The following is a 27,360-nucleotide window of genomic DNA, read 5'->3' as shown; positions in this document are numbered from 1 at the left end:
CCTGCTTATTTTAGATCAGTGATTATTCCCAGGGATGCAGCACATCCCGAAATATATGTACATATTTTAGTTAGGGACTTAACTGTCATGCCCTGACTTTAAAAACGTTTCAAGTAAAAACTGCCTCAACTCACCCCACTCTACCCTATAGTGGGTTGGACCCACAATAGATGGTCTCCATGGTTGTTGTCTGAGCAGCTGCCCTGTGCACGTCAAGGAATACTGGTGGTTTAGACTGGTATTACTACTAGGAAGTCAAGACCTAGTCTTGTATTAAATGGTGTCTGTTGGTAGCTTGGGTGAAGCTACAACTATACTTTTAGATACCTGAATTTGGGGTTTTAGCAACCTGGGGGAAATTTTTACAATTTTATTTGAAATAACACAAGGTGGTTATGTTAGAGACTGATTCCAGTATGTTTAGACCTGATATCCTAGACAGTTTTAGTCAAAAAGATGAAGGCCCCTATTTTCGTGGCAGTGGAACNGGTTTAGACTGGTATTACTACTAGGAAGTCAAGACCTAGTCTTGTATTAAATGGTGTCTGTTGGTAGCTTGGGTGAAGCTACAACTATACTTTTAGATACCTGAATTTGGGGTTTTAGCAACCTGGGGGAAATTTTTACAATTTTATTTGAAATAACACAAGGTGGTTATGTTAGAGACTGATTCCAGTATGTTTAGACCTGATATCCTAGACAGTTTTAGTCAAAAAGATGAAGGCCCCTATTTTCGTGGCAGTGGAACAACCAGTTTGATATTTTCCTGACCTTGAAATTTGCTTTGTCTGACTCTGTGGTATTTTGGTGCCAAGCACAGAGCACATAGTGTACAGGTGAGAAGTGCAAACAGGAGGGAAGTTCATTCAAATGAGGCAGCGCAAAGCGAGGTTTTGCTATTTTGGTGGGAAATGTGTCTTAGATTCAGAACAGACAGAACTACGCCTGTTTCTGGCAACAATAATCTGCTGCCACTTTGGTGATTTTATCAACTCAAGCACACTGAACTCACAGAACAAATGCACAAATGAAGGGATAACGTTTAAAATGTAAATGAACCATTGTAACTAAACTCTCCAGATCCAATAAGACTTTAAACTGGCAAAGAAATTGAATGTTTATTGTCTTTAAAGCAGGAACGCCAGTAAATCAGTTTCAATTTATCTATAAATGGGTATGAAGCATTCTCACAGTTCCTTTTTTTTCATTAATCATTTCTATCATCATTGTATTGTTGTCAGGTCGTGCTGCTCTGCACCATCCAGACAGCAAAATAATTAACTGGAGAACCCTCCTTCATTTGTTGAGCTGTTGTTGTCACAGTGACTGGCACAGCTGTTACAGAGCGAAGAGACCAGTGATGTGACTGCTTAAGAATGAATCATAACATCATCTGATTTAAATTCCACCTCAGACAAACCTTTTACACTTTGTGTTGCCGTGCCTACGTGAACCAAAACATCAGATGCGCTTGGAGACGACCCCACAAGAACCTCACACTCTGCACTTGTTGCACGTGCATAGTTAAAACAAGGGCCTTAGACTCAGGCATTCAATAACAACTTTCAATACCTGTTGCGTCAATACTCAATACTACATACACACTTTTGTTGGTACCAAGAAAGAACCAGGGGTCGTATCAAAGACATTTCCTAATTTGCAGGTCCTAACTGTTTAGAAAACCATGGTGATTAGTGTTACCTGATATAGGAAAAAAGCCATTACAGATGAATAGTTCCTAAGTCCATGTTCCTATCATAACTGAACTGTCCTTCCTAACTTCCAAGAATCTTAAATTAACTGTTCATTGTTCATTGAGAGACTCATGGTAGACGTAACGACGTGGTTTGATGATGAAATGCACATTAGTAGAAACAGGCTGCTCTGGGCCATAATCCTGCAGTTAGCCGAGCAGCTGTGGAAAGGCTGACCCATGCAGCGCCATCAGGCTCTACCCGCTATGGTGCAACTGATAAGTGCACCTCGTATTTTATTTTACTTTTTTTGCTAAAGGAGATTTCCGGAGTGAAATAGCCATTTTTTGTACATTTCAATGAGAAATCTAAGTGTTTTTTGTAAGGGTTATAAAAATACTTCAGTATTGAGTACAGAGTACAGATGAGATGAGGGTAGTAACGTCAGTTGCTAGGTAACAGACATAAATTGAACCTGAGATCGGATGACGTAAAACCAGATTGAGAAAAATCCAGTTTATTATACTCTTCCTATCTATCCTAAGAGATATGAAGTTTCTGTAATACGGCCCCACCACTATTAAGCAGCATTATCATATCTTTATCATGCATATAGTAGAGAGACAACCAGTCAAATACATAATTAAGAACAATACCTGAGAGCTGCTAAGAACTCTACTAATTTTAGTAAAAAATAACAATAAAACATAGATCAAATAAATCATAAAGTTACAGTAAATGTTTGTTCAGGGGAGGTAGATTGTCTGGACTGGACCCCATGACCTCAGTATTTCTAAAACCCTGGCTACAGCCCTGCATCAGACTAACCACAGTGTTAAAATTAAGACTAAACTCATGACCTGAGTGGTTATGGCTGAAAACGATCATCTGTCTGTGACTGTGACTTTAGTAAACCACAGAAGAGTTTCCTTTGTGTTTTTTTTTTCACTGCATTTCAACATGGGAAACTTGTGTCCACTCAGGAATGTTTATGAGCGACTATGAGGAGAGTTTTCTTTCCACACAGTCAGGTATTGTCCTGAGTCGCTCTGAATAGCTGTAAATGTTCCCCACAAAAACGCTCCATGAGTCACTGCCTGTGACCTAGATTTAAGGTGAACAAATGTGGACGAAATTATGAATAACCTGGACTTCCACAACAAGACAGTACAGATGCAATAAATCAAATGTATATGTTAGTGAAAACTTTATTTGATGGCAAAAGGCTGATGAATTGCTGAGTATTGCTTTGTTGGCAACTTACATGTAAACATTTGGTTTGGACGACGTGATTAAAGAGTGTATGATTACTAAAAGCACAAACAGATATAAACCAAAGCAGCAACAGTGGTGAAGCTATGAAAGAAAAAAACACTCACATTTGCGTTCTTCATTCCAACAGAGTACATCATTTAAACTGAATCAACACACACATGGTTCACATTTGGTTATATGAGGACAACTTATGGCATCCATGAATCATCCACAACCAGTAACAATGCTGCAACACAGGCATTGACATTGACACTAGAAGTTTAATATCATACTTAAAGGGGCTATTTGTAGGTGTTCTCTACTGCTATATGTGATTTCTTGCCGGAAGTGGGTGGTGGTGATTGTTGCTTGACAAGAACTTCAGCCATCGTTGTCAGACTGGAGGATATACAGTGAGTCTCTATCAGAAAGTGACGAGGGTGGGCTGTGGCTAGCTGGTTAGCATGCTAACTAGAGTAGAAGAAAAGATGTGATAGAGACTAATAGAGTTAATTGGCCTTGCTTTCCACCTATGGAGACACCTGTTGGTGAGTAAAGGACTGAAGTTAGATGGTGAACTCACAATGTGCACTAATAAATATTTGTATAGTAAAATGCATCACATGACTATGTGTAAAGGAAAGGAGTCACTCCTAATGACAAATCCACAGAGCGTTATCAGCTGTTTTGGTTTTTTTCAGCAGCTTTACTGTTTTTGGTCACTCTCACTGTCCTCATTAGCATAATCTCTATTAGAGGCACTATTAGAGACCAAAAGAGAGTGAATATTGACCAAAAACATGACTCCAAATGATTGCTAATGTTGCACCGTGTTTGCTGTATATGTAAATATGCTAACATGTTTAAAATAAGGTTATTATAACTTTATTACGTGTTAATATGTCAATGTTGCCTGCAGCTTGTTGTGCTGTCCCCAAGTGGCCAAAGCATTTCTTAAACCTGCTCTCATGTATGTAATACAGATAAGCTATAAGGGTTGACTAACTAACAAAAGGATACTATACAAAGATAAAATTAACCAGAAGAGTAACAAACTGGTAAAAGAGAATGATTCCAATATGGCCACCAGAGAGCTTGCTGAGGAAGTCCACTATATCCTGCTCCATGTGCACTGAGGTCATAATGTGTTTTAATGCCTCCAACTCAAGTAAAGTATTGTATCTTGTTCACTTTGTTCGGGAGTCAGTGGACATCAACAAAATCAGCTATAAGTTGCTACAACATGACACAGCAGATGTAAAACACAAACAAAAATATCAAGTGTTTCATATTACTGTATGTAGCCTAACATCCCAACAGCCAACTGCAGAGCAGGGAATGTGCCCAAGTCAGGGTCTGCACTTGGTTTAGAGGCTGTGTCCCATTTCATGAATCAAGAGAGATGAAACAACAAAAGGCTAAAAGGTTAACCTCCACCTCGTCTCCAGATGAGATCTTTCACACTGGATTCATTACAGAATAATAATGCTTCAAACCTCACATAGACCAGAGCTATTGCTGCGATCACCTCCTCCTCAACTCATGGGCTCTATCGTACACCCGGTTCAAAGCAATGCAAAGCCTTCTGTCTTTATTAGTTTCAGACTGCGCAGTTGTCATTTTCCTGTCCAGTGCCCACATTGTTTTAATAGCAGATGCACTTGGTCTTAAAATGAGGTGTGGTCAGACCCATTGCTATCTTGAAGCAACGGAAAGTGATTTGAAAGTCAATTATGCTGTAGTTTACTGTTATTTTAAGGGTGTATTATCAAGATAATGATATGAGTCCACATAGGCGGGTGCACAACATACATACACTCTCCCTGTTACATTTGTGCCATGCACTTTAGACGCTGGGCGCAAGTGTAATGCAAAAGTTCCAAACTGAGAAGTTGCCCTCCAAAGGGTTTCAGTGTGCTTCAAACAAAATAGTTTGAATATAGTGTCACAGTCACAGTCCTATTGATTGCTGTCAAATGCCAAGAGGACGGATCTTAGCATTATGAACCAGTCAGAGAAAGTAATAGAGAAAGAAGACAGTGAGATGAGGGGAAAGGAGACCGTGATAAGCAATGAATAACAACCCTTATCCATGATGTGTTTTGGTTTGTTGCATTTCTGTCTGCATTTATTTGTAAACATAAATGAACTGAAACCAACCAAGCTCAGAGGATGACTGACGGGATGCTAGGCTCAGTTGCGACCAAGCAGCGAGTGAGTCAACACAGGAGTTCATCTTGGCCAACAGCTTTTGGTTTTCATTCTCAATCACTAGAAAACCTTGGACAGTCCAAAGGGTTTGTGGTAATTAATTTCCCTGGACGTAAGAACAAATCATTTCTCCTGTACTGTCAGTACCAAGACAACAGCATAATCTAAGCAAGGCAATTCAGACATAACAAAGGTGTTGGGGAAAGGGTTTTGGACACTGTTGGATGATCTTTCAAGGCTTTGTGTGAACGCCAGTTGTCAACTCCATATTGTATGATAGTTTTTTAGTATGGGTTGCCACATATGGTCAACATGTTGGACTATTGGTAAAACATGTACTGAGTCAAGAGGGATTTCTATGAATTCCTTTAGTGGTGGGATTGGGCACAAATGGGACACAGCTGTTACTTTATGTTTGACTGTCACAGATTTTTTTCTATTGGGTTTAAAGAGTAAGACCAAGAACAAGTAACCCAATTAGAACCAACATCTTTTAGAGGTGATACAACTTTAGGGCTCAGGTGAGATGGACTTCTTTGGGAAACATCCATCATCCATCCATTTGCGGTACAGCACTTAGATTTCCAGCAAAAGATAGAAAGGAAGTCCTCATCATCATTATCTTTGAATCAAACCATTGTCATACCTAAAACTAATCAGACTTTATTGCAGGTTTTAGAGACTCAAACTGTCTGACTTATAGTACAAATAATAAGATGAAAACACATCACTACTTGTGGTCAAGGACTGTTCATCATAACAGCACTAGTAGTGTAGTCCGCTTTGCAAGACACACTGTATAAAGAGTATGTTGACTCTGGTATTCTGTGGCCTGAGGTGCTCATAGTAGATAGGAGAGTAACAGTGTGTCAACTCAACCTTGACAACCCAAGCAACTAGCTTTAAAAAATTTTGTCATATACCCATACATAGAGACTGAGCAGTTAAGTTGTCACATCTTTAAGTGCACCTTTCAAATTAGAGGAAAATTACAGCCTACGAATAGGTTTTCAATGACTGATAAGAATCATCTCTGCTCTCTGACGGAACTCAAACGGCAAGTGATAAAAACAGAGTTGATGAAAGTGATTGAATTGATGAGTTTTTACTAAATTTTTATTCGATAACGACCTGAGTCAATTAACTCTTGATCTCATTGTTCCCTATTAGGCATTCAAGTTTGCATTGGTGCATTTATTCTTTAACATGCTGGTGACACCCAGTGACTATCATCACTCATCCAACCAGCACATTAGCTCTTACATCATTCTCCCCAGCAGCATTCTCTTGGTCCTTCTGGGGTAAGCCAAGGTGGTCTCAGGCAAGATGAGATACAAAATCCTCCAGGGTGCTCTTGTTCTGCCCCTGTGTCTCCTCCCAGTTGAATGTGTTCAGAGCACCTCTACAGGGAGGATTCCTGGAGACATCATAATCAGAACATGAACCACCTTAACAGACTGCTTTCAACAAAATGAAGCAGCTGCCTCTGGGTCTTTGAGTCCCTAAGGGTGAGCCCACAGATCCTGCAAGGAAACTCATTTTGGATGCTTTCGTCAATGACTTTATTCTTTAAATCGTCACCCAAAGTTCATGACCAAAGATGGGGTTTGAATGTAGGTTGACTGGTACATTAAGAGCTTTGCTTATTCTGGCTCTCTTCACCAGAAAACCCTGTGGAGTGGCAATTTGGGAAGCAAGCTACCTTTTTGATTAGGGAGGACCAGGGATCCCAGTTGAAAGAAGGCTGGCAGGGGAGGTAGCAAGCGCCTGGTGACACCCATAAAGCCCAGTTGGCTCAGCCTGAAGGTATAACATGGGGCCATCACCTTGTGGGTTAGGGTTAGGCTAGACATAAGGGTCAAGTGAGGTATTAAGAACCTGGCCATGAATTGCAGTTTCTTTTGTTCAAATCAAGATGGAGACCTTTGGTGACATCTCTCTCTGAGGTGAATTACCAAATGGGTGGCAGATGATGGCAGGGGCCTCGGGATCATGACCCCAGGTTACAAAAAAATACTTTAAAGGAGGACCAAAGTGGATTCTGTCCTGGTCATGGAACACACATTTATCCTTGCATGGATACTGGAGGGATAATGGAACGTTGTGGATTGTACAATGACTATGTCAATCAGTCTGAAAACACTTTGTTGGAAATAAAAAATGCTTAAGAGAAAATTAAATGATTTAATTATCTGTATACTTTCACCACCTTTATTTTTTATATAAGTTTATTAAATTTTCATTCATCAGTTTAACAGAACATTCATCAACTTTGCTTTTATCTTATAATTTTTGTGATGTGCACCATAAGACGCCCAACAACCACTGTTGCTTCATTATTTCTGGGCTGTGTGTAAATGTGAAACCAGCACATAGTTAACATACATAAAATGGGTTTGGGTTGAAATGATTCCAGCGTTGACCTGATGTGAACAGGAGGGAGGTACGGTTGTAAATCCTTGATGCCAAAATTGAATTGTACCATGTCGTCCTTACTGATACTGTCCTCCTTTGATTTCGGTACAGTCAAGTTAGCCAAGTGTCAGAAGATGTGCGCGTTTGTCATAAATACTTCAATTCACTGGTGCAGAGCTTCAACCATCCAACATCCTTCTTCACAAACACAGGGCCTCAGATGTTGGTCTAACTCTGCAGGAGTATCTACTGCATGATAACATCAGGTTCGATGTTAAAGAGCAGGTCGTCATTGTCCCGCCTGACTTCCAGCAGCAGGGCTGTCTCCTCCTGCAGCGCCCCCTGCAGGTCAGCTGTTGTCATTAGAGGTTTGCCATTCAGTTTCACAATAATGTCACCATCTTTGATGCCACCTCTGGAGACAGGGAAAGGAATGAAGAGATATCGTCATGGGTCATTTATTCATGATACTCCAGAATCTGCCTTTGTCTGAGGAATGAAAGAATAAATGAAACCTACTTCTGTGCAGGTGAGTGAGGAACCACCTCATGGACATAAATCCCACTGGTAACATCAGGGAAATCTGGGTTCTGCTGTTTTAGCTCTTCAGTCAACCTGGAACACATAAACACACGTTATCTCCCTAAGAAAGTCCATTATATTACCAGATTTTACAGAGAGAGTAGAGTATGGGCCAGGCCACATATTTCTTTTTTGCCTGTTTACCTTGATTACGCATGTGAATGACCATCAAAAGGCCAACATAACCGAACCTGACCAAACCCAAAAATTTTTTGTCTGAACCCAAGCCAAACTGTTGCATCCCCCGGTGAATCCTGTCGCATTCCGTCAGACTCGGGTCGGGTATCCACCCTCTAACACATGGCAATGGAAGAGTGGCAGAAACTACCAGCAGACAGGTACAAAAATCTTCTACATTAATATAAGAAACATTTAGAGGCTGTCATTGTTACCAACAGTTCTCCAATCCAATATTAGTGAGGACTGCTAATAACTGTGTCTGGGAAACATATTGCGTTTATATTTTGATTCTGATTCCACAAAATCAGAATCTGACTGAAATGAAATTCAATAAAATTTCTAACTTCATCCCTGGAGCAACCTAAATGACACCTGAAAACAACCCAAGAACTGTCCTGTCTAAAACCATAGAAATAAAGACCAGTCCATTTGCATCAGACAGATATGAACCACTATTATTCATATAAAACAACAACATGATATTTGACAGACTTTGGTAACAGAAGACATGATCTGAATTTGTTTACAATGTTAATGAAAAGGGATATCAGACTATTTAGCATAGCTCTATGTGAACAGAGCTGGACCTAAAAAAGAACCCTGTGGAACACATTGAGGGAGGGTCATCCCAAACAATCATCAACAAATATGTTGAATCTGGTTTAGCATTTCCTGCAACACAGCATGATCTGCAGTGGCCGGTCACATATATGTAACCACACATTGCTGGTAGCTACTGAAAGTTGTATTTCTGCCATTTTTACATCGAAAACAGCAACAAAATCCTGTCTCTGAGTTCACAAACCACTGTGCTGTGTTTGGTGTCTAATGAGCTTTTAAAGACATAAATCCATTGCTCCAACTGGTCTGATCGTTTCACCAGGACATGACAACAACCGTCAGCTGGACATTTAGACATTTATGCTTAGAAAAAGGGTTAGGGTTAGTAGGTCTGGACAATATTGAAAATGAATTAGTTTTAAATTAATGACATAAGCTGTTATTACTCTCCTCTTATCTCTGCTCTAAATTTGCCATATAAACAATATCATCAGTTCAGACTTACGCTGGTGTGATCGTCAACATCCTTATTCCGATGAAACGCTTCTTTATTGACCTCACGTCTGAAAGAGACTCCAGTTAGTTATTGTATAGTGTTTAGTGTTTGATCCCACCCCAGTGACATTAATGTCACATTCACCTTTGTTGTGCTTGTCCAGGGAATCGTTAAGGAAGCGAGTGATCCTGTCAGAGGGGATGGCAAATGAGATTCCTGCTGCAACCTTCAGGGTGTTGATGCCGATCACCTCCCCATCCTTGAATACAGACACACAAAGTCAATTGCAAGTTTCTCAGGTCACTGTCATCAAGAATAGGAGTTCCTGTTGCTGTCAGTGCAAAGCCAGTGTTTGTGCAATCCGTTGTGTAGTTTATATTGTAGATTTAAAGAGAAACTCACCAAATTAACCAGAGGTCCTCCTGAATTCCCGTACTGTGACGGAAAATACAAAATAAACCTTACAATTTGACATTTTTGCAATGTTTAACAATAACTTGACTCAGATGTTTTCTGCTTTGCTTCAGTCTCACATTGATGATAGCGTCCGTCTGGATGTAGTCCATGTCAGAGTCCCTGAGGCCCAGTTCCTTGCCGTCTCTCTGGGCGGTGCTGACGATGCCAGTGGTGACGGTGTTCTGGAGGGCGAAGGGGCTGCCGATTGCAACCACAAACTCCCCGGGCCTCAGGTCTGCACTGTGGCCCAGAAACAGCACAGGCAGCTTTGTCTGGGGGTAGAGGATGAACACATAAAGGAGGACAGCGTTAGATATTCGCTGTAGGAAGGTGTAGGATATTTGGGCAACCTTTTTCAGAAGAGATGATGCACACCAATGCTACACTGGTAACTGTAGTTTAGATGCTAAGAGACGATTTTTTAAATTTTATTTTAAAAAGTGGTTTCTTGTCCAGAGCGGTTGGTGGTGATTTTCACATGACAACAGTTTCAGCCATCGTTGTGTTTACAAGACAAGAGGCCATAATGCGTGTCTGAGCAGCGCTACGTCTTCAGGACAGACTTGTGGCTACAGTGAGTTGCTATTAGCCCGCTAACTTCAGCAGAAGAAAAGACATGATGGGTTTGGAAAAAAATTTAGAAATGATTTGGTTTTGGGTTTAGTCATGGCAGCCTTTTGATGGTCATTCACATGCATAATCAGGGTAATAAGGCAAGCTGTGTCCACGGTAACAACAACAACAACTGTGTGACGGGGTAACAGGAACTCAGTGCTGCAGCTTACACTAACTGCAAAGGGCCGAGTTCGGACATAAAAAACAACAAAATGCCTGTCGGGTTCGGGTTAGGGCTCAGTTACTTCTCACTCCGTTGCGTTCAGAGAGAGATATGTGTTCGATCTCTTTTCAGTTCTCTGAAGGTTTTCAGTGGGATTCAGGTCAGGACTCTAAAACAGTCCATCTTTTCCTTTTCAACCAGTCTTTGTGCTGCTGGATGTGAGGGTTGGGTCGTTGTCCTGCTGAAAGACCAGAGACCTTCACATCAGACCAGTTCAGATCTTTGGACATGCAGTCTTTGGAATTGTTCTGTTTTTTAATAAAAGTATTTCTGATGTCTCTCTCTCACCACTGTGAAAAAGAAACTGGAGACAATCTGCCCCTTTTTATGCCAATAACAATAACTGTGAAAGACACAGTAATAAGAGGTTATTGAGGTAATATTTTTTATTGTACACCTCCATATGTGTGTGATAGTTGGGCTTGTTTCCAGAGGAAATCTTCTCTATAACAATACTGGTGAGTGGTAAAGTTTTAACCTGGCGCACAGAGCAAAAATACAAATCCTTTAATCTGTGCTGCATTGGTACTAATCCAACTACTTTCACAGCTGTTCAGACTCTGCTCCTCTGCTAATGAAACTACCACACACCCAAAATCACTCATGCCAGAGGCATGAGCATACACACTGTGCTCCAGGAAAACAATGTGTGTTAGAAATGACTCTGAAGTCTGCAGGACACTTCAGTTCCAAAATCCCAATGGGCACGCATGACAAACAGAGCATATCACGACAACAAGGCACAACCAACAATCGGCAGTTCCATCATGTCTGGAACACGATGAAGACAATGTGGACAAAGTATGGACGAACAAATTCCAGCCTCATGATGATGATGATGATGAAAACAGCTGTAAAACAGACAGAGTGAAGGGAAGTACAGATGTATACAATATACACAAAAAAAGTAAGTTTTTAGGAGACATGTGAGAAAGCGTCCATAAAGAAGAAGGGAGGGGGTATGATGAAGAAAAAAAAAGGGGGTGAAGGGGTGAAGGGAGGAAAAGCGTAGAGCTGAGTGGAAACACATGCTCAGCAGACTGGTGTGACGGAGAGAGAGGAGGAATGAGCTGAAACTGCTGTTCAGGATTTCTTTAAGGTGGAATGTCTCTCCTCTTCCTCCTCCCAGTCCAGCTCTCCCACCTCTAACACAGGGATGTCAACCTTCGGTCACACCGGACACAAGTTCAGCTGATATTAGTTATCTGAAAGCACACGCTGATAATTTGACCCACCCAGTGTCTTCATCCTGATACGTGCAGCGTGGCCAAGTATTGCTCAATTCAACAGAAATGTATTTAATCTGTGGCGAAAATCCCCAAGTTTCCAAAGTCACCAAACCAGACTCTGCAGCTGAACAACAGGCAGCTAGAATATCTCCATCTGATGGAGAGTAACAGACATAAAGACATAAAGACATGGTTCATGGACATCTCTGGTCAGAACTAATATTAGAGATGGAGAATATACAGTATGTGTGATAACAGCATATAATGTGTAAATGTTTTTTATGTGAATGTAAGGCTGCGTTAATTATTTTGGCATCTACGTTGCAAAAAAGCGACAATGTATGTATCTGCAAAATCAACTCAAACAAAGCCACAATCTTTTGCTCAACTTAACGAATCATATTCTCAGCTTGACCTCACCCAGTGTCTCTGTGGCCTAAACCTTTGCTTTGTCTACAGTTTCTCAGGAGGCTCATGCAGCTCAGGAACTTTCAAATCTTTAAAGGTCCCATATCCTAACATTTAATCCCCTTTTCCACTGGTCAGAAAACCTGCTAGGACCCGAGAACATCTGGCTTTTGTCAGCAGTGGAAAACGGGACGATCTGCATTCACACCCGGGTCACATGACTCTGCAGTAGACACAGGTATTTATCAGCTCCGAAAGTAAGTAACTTGATGGCTACGTTACATGCCTGTTTTCAATAGTGACCAGCTACTGTAGACATACAGTAGGCGTTAGACGTTAGCTAACTTGCTGTTACCAATATTAAGAATGAATGTATTTGTCCAGCAAATGTTGCTATTGCTAGCTGGCTAACTGTCAGCATTACTGGGGAGCATATCAGGGCAATGCTAGCGTGGGCTAATGGTTGTGTCTGGATTGTTTTTTGTTGGCTCTCGTGTTCACAGTGTAACTTTATTCAGTTTTGCTTCTTCTTGTGTGTTTAATGGCCGATTTCACTGAGTTTCACAACACCTTGATGACTGAGAACGTAAATGGAGGGAAGAGGGGGTGTGGTCAAACGGAGGCCAGAGGTGTGGCCAAGGAAGTCTTTGTTTTGGTCGTTTACAGAACAATTAATTCCAAGAAGAGTCCAGGCACGGTTCAGCATTGGTTGTCATCCAAGGTATTCCATATTTGCGAAACCTTGACCGGCATCATGAGCAATACCAGGAGCACGGCTCAGTCTGCGGCTGCGCCTCCGGGTTCATGGGAAGGGGCTTCACTTTTTTAATATTTCACCACAATCACAGGATGTAAACCTTGGTCTCTGCAGCTCAGAGTCTAAATGAGATCGTAATTTCTCCAAAATATTTATTGAAAGGTTTTGAGCAAAGATGCACAGTTTAATGAAAGTGAGTCAGGAAACTACAACTGAAGCTGAGAGTTTATGTAAGAGCAACAGAAATCCCCCTGTGATCCTTGAGGTGGACGAGCTGTGGATGAGCTGTCCTCCAGAGCTGGAGGTATTAGGTGTCCCCCCCCCAGGAGAGGTCTGGATTCTGACTGCACCACTCTACCCTATTAACACCACTGTGAACCTGGACACATGACGCACACTGTTAACTCACACGTTTAGTCTGCTGACCTCTGTGAAACGCCCGTCCAGAGATCACTCTGTAAGAGTTTTACTGGAAACAGGAATGCTAATGGGGGCAATGAGGTGGGAGGAATAAAGCTACTCTGTGGACTCCTCATTGGAAACAGACGCTATTTTGTTTACATCCAGAGTTTCCCACCAAAACGAACAACGTGTTCCCGTTAACAGACATGTTGAATGTGTTTCCTGGCTCATAAAACATTAGGATTCCCGTTGTTGTTACTGGCTTTAAAACCTGCATTGTTTACAGTAACTACTCTTCTTCTTCCTCTTTTATTGGTGCCCTGTACTCCCCCACCAACTACTCCCACGCTCTGCAGACGAACGTATGATGGCACCCTTGTGTTTTTGGTATCTTCTCAACATTGCTACAACTTTAAAGTTCTAATCTCTAACTTTTCCACATTTTTTAATGTCTAAGAACAACTAGACTTGTGTTGTTACATTATCCCAAATTTTTCCATCAATTCTCAAACCAGAGAAATCTGTGATTTTAATCACGGTAACAGTATGTGTCCTTTGGTCGCCTGTCAATCACATCATGACTTCCTGTCTGTTGGATGCTGTGGACTCACCTGTGGGTTGATTTTGATGGTGGCGATGTCTGACTTTTTGTCTATGTCTCTGATGTTGGCTTCATATACGTCACCATTATGCATCTGGACCTGAAGGAGAGAATGGAAGAGTTGTATCTTGAAGACCTTCACTCATGAAAGATATTTCATAGCAGTTTGCTTGACTGCTGCTTGTTAAAGGAATAGGTCAGTATTTTTGGTAAATACACTTCATTGTCCTGCTGAGAGATACGGTAGCTATAGAGTAAGAGGTTAGCTTAGAATAGAGACTGGACATGGGGAAACAGCTGGTCTGGTTCTGGGCAAAGTTCAGAAATACACCTATAAAGTGATGCTATACAGCAGTGGTGGGCAACTGGTGGCCCACAGCCCAAAACTATAATAACAATAATAATAATATTAATAAATAAATAATAATAATAAATAAATCACATATTCTTTTTTTTTTCAATTTTACGACATCAGACTGACAGTCCCACGTTTTGCTATATGGTCCAAATAGGAAATCCACCCCCACATAGAGAATGCTTGTTTACTTTGTCTGTGTTGAGAATGAATGAAAGAGTCAGTGCACAGTGCCCGGTGTGAAAATATATCTCCATCATGGCAAGAGGTTATCCACACAATCCCTTCTTCTTTAGCGATTCTGCCAACAAAATAAACGCGCAAGAAAGTTTTTTTGCACCAATGCTTTATCTTGTGCTAATTGAGAGCTCTTATTCTGAAAAGTTCTGACTGAAGTTCAAAAGATTCTTTTACTCACTTGACAGACCTTTGAAACTGAATTTAAAAAATAACACCAGTTCAGTTAATCATCTTATGTGTCGGACACATAACAAAGCAAATACCAGTTGCATTTCTATGAATCCATTTCTTAAATTAGCCTTTGATTATGTTCTGGCCCGAGGCCAAACTTACTTGCCACCCCTGCTACACAGTATCTGCTTGGTTTTAGAGACAGTTACCCGCTGGAAATATTTCTTGACAAACAGCAGCAGGTGCAGCGACCTGAAGCCTCTCCTGAAGTCTTGTCATCACAGTGAAGCTGCCAGGTTTGTTGCAACCCCAGACTATAGCTGCTACAGCTGCAGTTTTTTTTGTTGTTGTAATTTTTCCATTTCTGTTTTTGTCCAGATGAAACATGAGATATAACATGTTCATCAGAGTTGGAGGGTGTGTTTTTGAACTTTTTTTCTATTCCCAGTCTTAATGCTAAGCTAGGCTAACCGTGTCCTGACCTCAGCTCTGTACTGAACACACAGACATGAGACTATATCCCTCTGAACATCTCACTCTTGGGGCAAAATCCAGTGAAAGCAGGGCTGGAAAAGTTTGGTAATTTCCTGAACTTGAAATGACATCATTGAACATCTGTGTGGTATTTTGGTGACAAGTGCAGAGCGCTGATGCACAGCCGACAGGAGAGGTGCAAACAGGTGGCACCTTCAGTCAAAGCGACTTGTTGTTACTTTGGCGGAAAATGTGTGTAAGACGTCTCAGAACCTCTTCTGCTTCTGCAGCACCATTAATCTGCTGACTCGAGATCAAGCAGGACTGAAAGTTAAACAGCATCAGATCGATGTGGCCATAAAAGCTTTGGAAGGAAAGCAAACGTATATTCTATAGAATGTTGAACTCTTCCTTTGAGGATTTAGGATGAAGTGTATTTAGTCGGCATATGATTTAGATGAGAGAAACAGTGGACCTTGTACCTTGAGGTGCTGTTGACCGGACACTGGAGTGGTGCTGGAGACCACATGGGCGTTGGTAACAATCAGTCCATTGTCTGACATCACGAACCCAGATCCACTAGACAGAGGGATGTTCCGACCGAACAGAGGATGTCTGTGGTGTGAGGAACAGCATCAGTGAGTTTAGCTGAACTGGATCAGAGAGCTGATCTCATTGTGTTAGTCCTGCTGTCTCAATATCAAGAGTCATATTTCATATTTTAACCAAGTTTTCAAGAGAATATATTTCTAGTAAATAATTACATTATTAAGTTTCTGCCTGCTCTATTTGTATTAGATAGATAAGTCAGTCTCAGTACCTGAGGAAGAGCTCGATGTGGACCACAGCGGGAGCGATTTTCTCCACCACGTCAGCGATGAAGTTGAACTTGTAGCGAGGACTGGCAGCATGAGGAGGACCTATACTGGCAGGAAGAATTCTATATTTCAATAATCAGTCAACACTTAGGAATTATCAAATTACATTACTGGCATAAGACAAGCAGACAGTGTGTTACAGTAATTAAACCAGGAAGTTAATGCATGGGAATAAAAGCAGGAACGACCTCCTCAGTGTCATGAATGTGAAAGGAGGGATCTGAAGCAGGCAGGACAGTTTGGTGATGTAACTGAAGTTCTGGTCCATCAGCTCAGTCATCCACTTTTAAACATGAAATGTTTTATATTATAACAATAAGTTGTCACGTTATAACATGAACTGTTTCACATCATAACAATATAAATAGTATATTGTTATAAGAAGAGAAGCTTCTTGTTATAGCGTGATGAGTTTCTATGTCACAATGACGTGGAAACATCTTGTTTATAACAATAAACTTTTAGAACATGAAACCAACCAGTCTCCAACCCTACATGCCTATTGGACCTCGGTAGTCACGGTTACCACAGTAAACATGCGACAGTACTGAGAGCGGCGTGCCGATCACCTCCGTGGTTACTATAATAACAGTCATGGCGCTGTTAGGTTTAGGAAAAGATCATGAGTTGGGTTAAAATAAGTACTTCCTCAACATTAGACAATATTTGTTGTCGTAGTAACAATAAAAACAACGTGGTTAACCTTGTTGAACACTCATGGATAATAGACACAACATAAACAGCTGGTTTCACACGGGAATCGAACACCGCCTGGCCGAAACTCTAACCGTGGGTCACAATGAGCCGCTGCTCCGACGAACCTATAGGCTCGTTTTTTTTTTTTACTGGAGGACAGTCTCCATGATACTGATCCCCATTTTCTTTTTTGCGGCGTGGCAGCGCAACACTTCCACAGGATGGAGATTGTTTTTGTTCTGTAGCACATCACTTTAGCACCTGGTGTCCTTTTAAAATGAAGCTGTGTCAGTGTGGACGTCGCCTCAGACAAGAAGTGGACAGTATGCACCCTGCAGGACAGACAAGTCTTTTGTCTCTTTAGTCTTTTGTCTCTTTGGAGCCTCCATACTCGACAGCTTCTTATGAGAAGTGCAGGAGCTAAATTATTTTTTCTTTTTTAAAATTCCTGAAATATGTAGAGAAGACAGTCGAATGTAAAGTGAGTAAATCAGCCCCCTCGACATGAACACACGTGGCAGCTCTGATGGAAAACCCAGTTGAATCTTCCAGGCTCGTGCTGTGGCCTCCTGCACTGTTGAGCCAGTAATAATGAGTCTCAGTCGCTCTGCACAGCTGCACTGCACAGCCAAGTCAGCCTTTGAGGAAAATGTGGTTTGTTATTTTAGACCGGAGAGAGACTCTCAGATGACAGACAGTCCGACCAAAGCCCGAAGTCTTAACATCGCTGCCTAATAGACTTAACAGAGACACATTTATCTTTTCATGGCCTCAATATCTGTGAATCACCTTTAAAACGAATAAAACTTCAGGTGCAGACTCTCAGTTGGCCGCTAAAGGACGTCATCTCTTTACACTAATGTCGCATCCTCTCCTCTAAAGGTACAAACCCTATAACCAATTACTAAACCTGGATCCTGTAGCGTACTCCACTGGAATCATAATGTTCCTCTTAGTCTGTAGGAGAAATTAGCCAAAACATTTATATAAGCCAGTGAGGTTTACCCAGGAGGATTTACCCAGTGTACACCTGGGTAAACGTTCTGCAGTCATCTCTACCTCATGAAGGTTACAGAGTTCACTTATTGTTGATTTAACGTTATGATCATTTTGGAGGCAGAAGTTCGTGATGCTGTTGAATTATGCGGCGTATTATTGTTTCTATTATTTTGTCCACTTCACCCACACAGAAAAGTGATGCTGCCATATATGTCACTTATAAGAGGACATATTATTATCACATATATACATCCCCTGGATATATGAAGATATACTGTATGTTTATAACATATATGAAATACCCATACTAAAATTTGTATATGTACATATATTAAAAATATCTATATGATGAATTCTTACATAGAACACATATGCTCGCAACATGTGCTCTATGTAAAAATGATGTGTTAACATGTGTTAAGATATATTTATTCATGCATGTTTATTAAAACAACATACATATAAAAAAAATCTAAATGTTTATATATGATTTTCTTTATTCATCTCTCATTCATTTTAAACGTGCATCTTCTCATTCGGGGAAAGTGCTCTCAGACTTTTGGACCCTGCTGTTGCAGATATCAGATGTTGGATGGCCTGAAAAAACTGAGATTCTTTTAGAAGGTCGTAAGGCTTTGCGGTGTGAGATTCAATCTCTGTTTCCTCCTCTATCTGTAAAGCCATGTGAGCATGTCAGAAGATTGGGTGTGGTTTTGGATGCTGATCTCAACTTCCAAAAGCACATCTCTAATATTTCTAAGACTGCCTTTTATCATCTTAGAATTAAAGCAATGGTTAGAAGTTTTTTTTTGTCTCAGTCAGACTCTGAAAAGCTGGTCTGTGCTTTTATTTCTAGTAGATTGGATTACTGTAACGCACTTTTTGCTGGGCTGCCGAAGCAGATGTTAAATAAACTCCATCTTATTCAGAATGCAGCAGCCAGAATTTTAACAAAAGCCAAAAGGTCTGAGCACATTACTCCTATTTTATCATCTCTTCACTGGCTCCCAGTAAAACAAAGAATTGATCTTTAAATACTTCTCATTGTTTTTAAATGTTTTAATGGTTTAGCTCCTTACGATGTTTGTGACATGCTCACATCAAAGAGATCCCTTACATCATCATATAAAGGTCTCCTCACTATACCAAGAATCAACTCTTAATCAGTTCCTGGTGCTTTCACTCATTATGTCCTACTCTCTGCTACAACAGTGTCTTCTTTTAAAAGTAAATTAAAAACATATCTCTTTTGACAAGCTTTTAGTTAGGTTAAAGAGTGTGTTGTGAGTCAGAATCATTATTATTATCTCCCTTTTAGAATAATGATGATAATAATAATACCTTCCTCTTCTGTATGTTTTTTGTTCTATCTTTTATTTATGTAATATTTTCTTATCTTTTATGCTATTTTATATTTTGTCATGTATGATGTATCCCTGCTTTTATTTTGAAGCACACTGAGTTTACGCCTGCCGTATGAAATGTGCTATATAAATAAAACTGACTTGACGTGACAATAATATCAATAATATCACTGACAGACTTTGGGATGCATAAGTGTAACATATGTCTACAATATACATAAATGTATGCAGTATATTTGTATTGCCTAGACATACAGTATATGTCAATATATGAAATTGTTGCAATTTCTAATAGGTTTCATAAATGTTACATTTATGTACATATAAAATAAAACTAAAATAAAAGTTATATTTCATATATTGAAATTCAATATATGTACATATATTACATTTGCATATGGGCCTTTGTAGAGGTTAAATAACAAGAAGACCTCTCTGTATACTGCAGTACAGCTCCTGACTAGCAGCTGTGTGGAGTGTGTGGAGCTTGTGTGTCATAGAGGAGATAGTGGACGTCAGAACAAATGCTACTTTTAGCTTAATGCAACATTTCAAAATCTCTGCAGTGAGTACAGTGTTGTCATGATGACCAGAGCTACAAAAATCAGTCGGCAAAATAATTCATATAATGCTTTAATGTAGGTTTGAATGAAATAATACAAATGGAAAATGTACCCAGACACAGTTATTGGAAGCCTTCACTCATATTCGGTTGCTTTGGTTGTTGTTGCCTTTAAAAGCTTCTCACACCTGTCAGCAGGTAGTGAACACTTCCTGTGTTCAAGCTCTTCTCAGTTTGCAGGAGTCCTCTCAGTTCTCTGAAGGTTTTCAGTGGGATTCAGGTCAGGACTCTAAAACAGTCCATCTTTTCCTTTTCAATCGGTCTTTGTGCTGCAGGATGTGAGGGTTGAGACGTTGAAAGACCAGAGACCTTCACATCAGACCAGACCTGTTCAGATGTTCTGATGCTCTCAGACAGTATATGTCTCTCTCTCTCTCTCTCTCTCTCTCTCTCTCTCTCTCTCTCTGTGAATCAGCCCTCTTTTATGCAGTAAAACCACATCATTACTCATTGGTCAATTCAGGTCATGTGAAATCTGACAATTAAGCTCAGGTGAGTCTTTGCTTTTAAATTTCTTTTAGAGGAATAGAAATTAATCAAAAGGCACCAATAACTGTGTCTGGACATTTAGTGTTTGAATCATTTCTCTATTATACAAGTTTTTTTTTTTTTCTTGTTCATTTCTTTTCTTCATCTGTTGTCCAAGTGTCAGAGACGACATCATGAGACACACAAAGACACAAATTGACAGTTAGATCCACTGTGAAGATTTGAGACTAAACCTGTGTGTCCTTCAGAGGCAGACACACACACACACACACACACACACACACACACACACACACATTCACGCACACACACACACTCTGTTGTGCACTTCTGTCTCTTAAAGCCTCGTGTTTGACCTGGTGGCGGCACAAACTGAAAAATAGGTCAAGAGGTCAAACCCTCTCTGGAGTCATCCTCAGGAGACCATAAATCTCCAGAGTGAACTAGATGCCAGTCTGACTGTTGAGATATGATCAACAGACTGATGGATGAAACAGATTCCTGCTCTGCTGACTGCTACAATCATCAGCACATATCACACACACACACACACACACACACACATACAAACACCCAAATGAGAGATATCAGTTGAGGAAACAGGAAGTCCCTGTAGTCCAGACTCTATTTACGTTTCCCTTTGATCACAAACCCCTTTATTTTGGCTGGCACACACACACACACACACTCACTGTCACTGAGGCATTACATCCCTGTGGGTGTGGTAAACTAAAAATATATATGGGTGATTAACCCGCAGCTCAGAGGACCAACATCAGTTGTGGTAAATCATTCATCTTCCCCCTGTAGATCTTCAGCGGGGAGTCTGAAGAAAACAGCTCATAAACTTTATTTAAAGACTTTTTCTTTTCTAAAAGTGAAAGTAATAAAAGCTTAAATCTCTAGCTCAGAATCTGAGCCTCAGTTTTGAGCAGAGAAAGATTTTTTCTCACACATAAGACAATTATCACACAAAGAATAATTTAACTTAAAAAAAAAATGACTGTGTGTTTTATAATAGTATTTATGTTTGTTGTCCACATATTATCCCAACTCAGCCCGAATATGATTACATCCAAATCTTTGATTAATGAACTGAAGATCTGAGTTGTACTTCAGACTTTCAGCTTCCACACGTGTTGTTTTAAACTCCCTCCATCTGGTCGTTGTGTCTCTGGGGGAAAATCCTCACACAGAGGAAGTCATTTATTTTACCTTCCTGCCAGCAGCAGTTTCTCTATGAGTGTATTGTTACCTTCTTAATGGAAAAACCTTCAGACACGAACTGATGAAATTCAAAAGTTAGTTAGAAATCTTTCAAAGCTCTGGTTTCACTCAAGCATCAACGTCCAGGCTGAAAAAAGAAGCCAAAAACTTCAGTTCCTCTAATGACCACTAGATGTTCACAGCCTGGTACAAAAAACAGTTTTGGTCCCTAGAGCTAATTTCCTCCTTCATGACACCTGTTTATCTAACTCACCTGTTTCCATTTGATTAAGACTTCAAGTTATGTAGAATTCAGGGCGTGGCCTCTTTGAGTGACAGGTAGGTGAGCGTATGCACGCGCCCCTCCTTTTTCCCCATTTTCAGATTAGCTGGGAGTTAGGGGCGGAGTCAAACACTGCCAATATGGCAACGGTGGAGCAGCTCACTCTGAGTGTCAAAACCGCTCTCAAGAAACCTGTGGGTGACGTCATGGAGGCTACATCCATCTTTATTTACAGCCTGTGGCCCCGAGGTACGGAGGCCAATCTGGCTGGATTTAAATCGATCGGCATCAGCTAGTCAGAAACACTGAAACTGATATTGTTTAATTGTTTTTTTAGCCCCGTCCACAGCAGCTCATCAACAGCTTCTATACCAGTGCTCCTGCTGCTTCTCTAAACTGGCAGTTGATCTGAATCTACAGCAGGTAACACACTGATATAGATGAGTACCTCGCACAACCTCACGTCAAATAACCTGAACTATCACTTTAAACTAGCATGTTCCTTCTCCACTCCTTCAGTTGCAGTATGTGAATCAAACTGAAGACAAAGCACAGCTCTCTGCTGAGAAGCTGCTACACTCCCTTAAACTCTGAGCTCCGCTGGATGCAGCTTAAATCACAGGAGGAGCCGGTGGAGTTATTACTCCGGCCAGAATCAGAACCATGTGCTTCAGCCTCCTGTGGAGACATAACTCTTGTTGAATGGGGGTTAAACCTGGGACAAAGCTGAAGACTGATGATTGGACAAACCACACCTAAAGACAGTGACAGTGAGGAAGGAGCAGAAACTTCAGCACAACTGTCTGAACTAACCCGTGGATTTCACTGTTTATATGGGCTGAAAAGGCCAAACAACACCCAGAGGTTGGTGAGATCCTGGATAGAGAGGCCGGCATAGAGTCTACAGAAGGAACTGGGCCACTCTCCATTCTTCTTCTTCTTCTTCTTCTTTTTTATTTATTTCTGGACACAGGTGACGTCATCATCAGTCCCAGAATATCAACCAGTTTAAACTAGAATCGTGACGTTTCATCCACCAACCAATCAAGTATCAGGAAATATGGTCACAAATCAGCACCATTGAATTATGGTGAGAAATGTTTTTTTGCAGAACATTATGATGTCACACTGAAGTTGACCTTTTACCTTTTGGATATAAAATGTCACACCACTTCATTTCATCCTCATAGATATTTGAGTTAAAAATTGTGTCATAATTAGTATGAACTTGTGAGTCACAGTGACCTTTGACCTTTGACCACCAAAATCTAATCAGTTCATCCTTGAGTCCAAATGGATATTTGTGCCAAATTTGAAGAAGTTCCCTCAAGGTGTTACTGAGACATTGCGTTCACAGGAGTGAGACGACCTGAAGCATGGTGAGTACTCCTGACTGTCGTAAAAAGATCTTTATGAAAACAACCTGCAGAGACTCTGAAGACCTCATATTACACTCTGTACACAGCACACACACTATCACTGTCAACACCAGCTGACCCAGACTGGAACAGACCCGGTCCAACGTGCTCCCCGGATCTGTTCAGGATCAGCTCAACAGATCTACCTGTCACCTTCCCCTTTAGGTCTGAGTTCAATTTCGAGGTAGTTCATTCCTCTGTCTTTCATTTGTTGTGCAGCTGGTACCTGGAGGGCGGGGTCCTGATGACATCACCCTGCTTGGAAGCGCCTGGACCCAGTGCTTCCACCCTATGACAGGTCACTTCTTCAGACTGTCTCTCTCTCTCTCTCTCTCTCTCTCGGCTCCTCATGCAGCCAACATCTCCTCACACTTCATACATCACACTCATGCTCACATGCACCCACGCCACTGACTGTACTGACCACACCTCAGGGTTTTCCTTGGTTTTTTGTGTTAGTTGTATCATTTATTTTAAATCAGGTTCTTATTGATAGCCCCATCCTGCGTTTCCCTCACTCTTTGTTCATGACTTTTGAACCAGGTCCTGACACCTGTCTTTAGGGGATTACCAAAAATAACCAAACATAATCTGGCAATAATGAATGTCTGTACCTGTGTTTCTGGAATAAAGAGGTGGACTGACTGTTCAGCCAATGATCAGCATGTGAACCACAGACCAAACCTCTAATAACTGCAGTAAAAGTCCCAGGTCTGCAGAATGTTCCCACAAGGAACACAGCATTTAGAAACAGACAAGTCATCATAAATCAGCCAGTGTGGATGAAAAGTGCAGTGAACTCCCTGACCCACCACCCGCCCCCCCCTCCCGCCCCCACCACCACCACCCTCTGTCTGTCCGACCACATCAGTGCTGAGACAGGATCTCCTCACTGTGTTTAAAAAGCAGCTCTGCTCTTCACTCCCTGACAGAGAAAGACCCCTCAGCCTCCAAACTACAGCACAGGAGCTCTGTGTCTGTGTCTGGGTGGAGGTTGGGGGGGGGGGGCATTTTACCGGAGATGTGGTTAGTTCCCACTGTCTGCTTTGTTCCAAATAAACGCTTCAATCTGCTTTAACGGGCTGTTAAACCTGCACCTGCCCTCCAGCCAGTGTTTATTGGTCTGTGTCCAAGCCTCATTAATGAGGCTCTCATTAACACGGAGGCAGTTTAGGGAGGAGGTGGGTGCAAGGTCAGACTGCACCCTGCAGTTGAGCCAGTGTGATACTTTGGGAAATACAACTGTACAACAGTAACAGACTGAGGTCAAAGGTCATTTCTGACCTCAGAAACAGGACATGAAGAAACAAAGAGCAGCTGAAGAATCATTGGTGTCAGAGTGTTATGGAGGATCAAGTCTGTCGTCACAAATAAAGGTGAAAGTACAAAATATTTAAAAAATAAAATGATGGAATCTCACTAATAAAGTGTGAACTGGCTTTTGCTGTTCTCGGTTCTTTAATATAAACCTTTGATTATAGTTTAATTCCAACATTTTTTAAATTTTTCAAATGAATTGGCTTCATTCATCTTGGGCTAAAAACACAACCCGTCCTCCACCCTGAACAACCATCAACCCTCTGATACCACCAATAGGAGCGTCTCCTAAATAGCGCCCCTACGGCGGCTGGGGCATACCAGACCTTGGTTGTCATGGTTACAATAATAAACACGCCGGCTGCATTGAAAGTGGCGTAGGCCTTCGTCTAGGCAGCTTAGGCACCAAAACTACTTGGTTAGGTTTGGGAGAAGATGGTGGTTTGGGTTAAAATAAATACTTGCTCAACATTAGACTTTCGCATGGGAATGGAACACCGCTCTCCTGAATCATACTCATCCATCCACCACAACCTCCTCCTGACGTGGACTTTGTCTCTCTTTATACTACGTCACCACACTTTTCCCTTTGCTCCTGTCATCATTACTACCGCCACTAGATGTCGCCTAGCAACAAAATGTAACTATGGGTCATAATAACCTGCTGCACAGACGACCTATGGGCTCGTTTTTCACAGGAGGACAGTCTCTAAAAACACCTAACTTGTATTAAATCAACATGATATGTTTACTGTATATAGAACTCTCTACTGTCCAAAAGTAGGAAAATATAAAATATTTAGTCTGTTGACCTGATGATCTGGTTCAATTTTCACAGTCAACAGAAGTTTGTGTCCACTGAGGGTAAACTCTACTGTCACTGTGATCAGTTCACTCTCACTGCTTTATCTACGGTGGCCCTGAGAGCTCAACACTCTGCAACTTAAGAAAAGACAAACAAATTCAGAAAACATCTTCGTCATTTTGACAAAATACACAGATACACAAACGCACTGCAATTACTTTAACACATGTACTATAACACATCCAAGCAAGTGCGTCCCAGCCGGGTTCACCCCTTTTTTTGTGTCCCCAGGAAACTCTTTTGTGTTCATGTGTTTTTCTCTGCAGCAGCGTGTTGACCTCTCAGGGCCACCGTACTTAGCAGCAACTAAAGGCAACTGTTGTTCTCTTAACACAATATAATCATAATCATAAACCATCTGAGAAGTGATGTGTGGAAACATTAAGGTTTCAGTATCAGAGGATTTTGTATTTAAGTGCAACTTCATACCTGGTCCAAGACATGAACCAACCCTGCCAGCTTGTCAGACACTAAATGAGTATTAAGAAACATTTTCTTCATAATATTATTATTTTAATATATATTTTTTTAGTTTTTTGATCAAATCAAATTAATAAAAATTAATCAAGAAAATTAAAAATATCTAATCTGAATAAATGTAAAAATATTGATTACGGTTTTGAAATCACCTCATATGAATATGATTCAAGTGTAAGTCTTATAAAAATTTAAATTGTATTATTTACATATTACACATTATTACATGATATAATAATAACATTGAATTAATTCATTAATAATTTAGCTTATTATTGAATAACACTTCATTAATAGGCTACTGCTTTTTTGAAAATAATTTCTGATATTGTTCTTTCCAGCAGTTTGTTTGGGGGGACACTGCTGAGCCAGCTCACATGCCTTGAACAGTTTCTTTTACGACTAGAATAAGGTAAAGGAACCCTGAGGAGGGGGTGGGTAGAGGATAGAGCTCTGCTTCAGGTGCCAGCTGCAGGCTACTCCAGGGCTGGACCGGACCTGTTCCTCCTTTAAAGCACATGAAGCCACCATTGCGTAAATCGTACCTGTGCTGGTCTCACACGGTCCCTTCTGGATCTGGGTGATGCCGGACAGCCCCTGCTGCAGCGCCTTCCTGCTGCTCGCCTTAAGGTGACACACGTTGCTGTAGGTCTTCCCGTCGCTGCCGCACACCTCGTAGCTGACCTTGCACTTGCAGAAGCCCTTGGAGAGCCGCTTGCCCGCCGGGTGTTTGCACTCCAGCCCGTCCCCACACGGCAGGTCGTCCTTGCGACCGCACGGCTCTCCCTCCCCCAGGGCGCACACCAGGCAGCAGTTGCAGCGGTCCGGCACGTAGCCGCTGGGGCAGCTGGGGCTCGGACAGGTGCTCACATCGCACCGTGTGGGACATGAGGGTCTGGGCTCAGCGCGGGCAGACTGCCTGATGTAGAGGAACAGAGCTGTGTAGAGGAGGATCTGCATTGTTAAAGTAGAGAGAGAAACTACGGAGAGGTGGAGAGGTTTACGCGGAGATCATGTTCCCGGGCTCCGCACTGCTCATCACTGTCTGCTGAATTTACATGGATGGGTTCAAATCCACATGCACCACAGACAGAGCTCTCCTCAATGCTGCCAAACACATCAGAATAAAGTCTCCTAATGCTGGACGCTGAAACTTGAACTGTTTTGTTCCTGCGCGTAATGATGCGTCCTGACGAGACCTCTGTCCACAGCATCAGCTGGAGTCCCGGACTGACTGAGCATCCAGTCTGAGTGGAGCCGGTCTCAGACAGAGAAGGAGGAGCTGCGGGGAAGAGACCCTCCTGGAGGCGTGGCCATTCAGTACTAGACTTTAAGGTCACATTGTATATATCATTTGTTATAACAAGAACAGATGTGACATGAAGGACTCATAGGACAGAACAAGAACAGTTGACAAAATGA

At 41.3% G+C, this 27,360-nt stretch overlaps 1 protein-coding gene across 1 annotated transcript; it reads right to left on the bottom strand.

Moving 5' to 3' along the window:
- Nucleotides 1-2,918: 2,918 nt before the first annotated feature.
- Nucleotides 2,919-27,171, bottom strand: htra3 (HtrA serine peptidase 3). Its single transcript, XM_022747808.1, has 10 exons — nucleotides 26,484-27,171; nucleotides 16,145-16,244; nucleotides 15,807-15,939; nucleotides 14,095-14,184; nucleotides 9,927-10,121; nucleotides 9,796-9,828; nucleotides 9,538-9,652; nucleotides 9,403-9,460; nucleotides 8,094-8,189; nucleotides 2,919-7,989 (listed from the first exon to the last, which is right to left on the bottom strand). Exons 1-10 carry the CDS (start codon nucleotides 26,896-26,898, stop codon nucleotides 7,821-7,823), a joined length of 1,404 nt encoding a protein of 467 aa, XP_022603529.1. The 5' UTR covers nucleotides 26,899-27,171; the 3' UTR covers nucleotides 2,919-7,820.
- Nucleotides 27,172-27,360: the final 189 nt, after the last annotated feature.

This window comes from Seriola dumerili, unplaced genomic scaffold (genome assembly GCF_002260705.1).
Source record: "Seriola dumerili isolate Sdu_G_001 unplaced genomic scaffold, Sdu_1.0 BDQW01000111.1, whole genome shotgun sequence".
Classification (NCBI taxonomy): Eukaryota; Metazoa; Chordata; class Actinopteri; order Carangiformes; family Carangidae; genus Seriola; species Seriola dumerili.
This window is presented reverse-complemented; position numbering and strand designations above follow the sequence as displayed.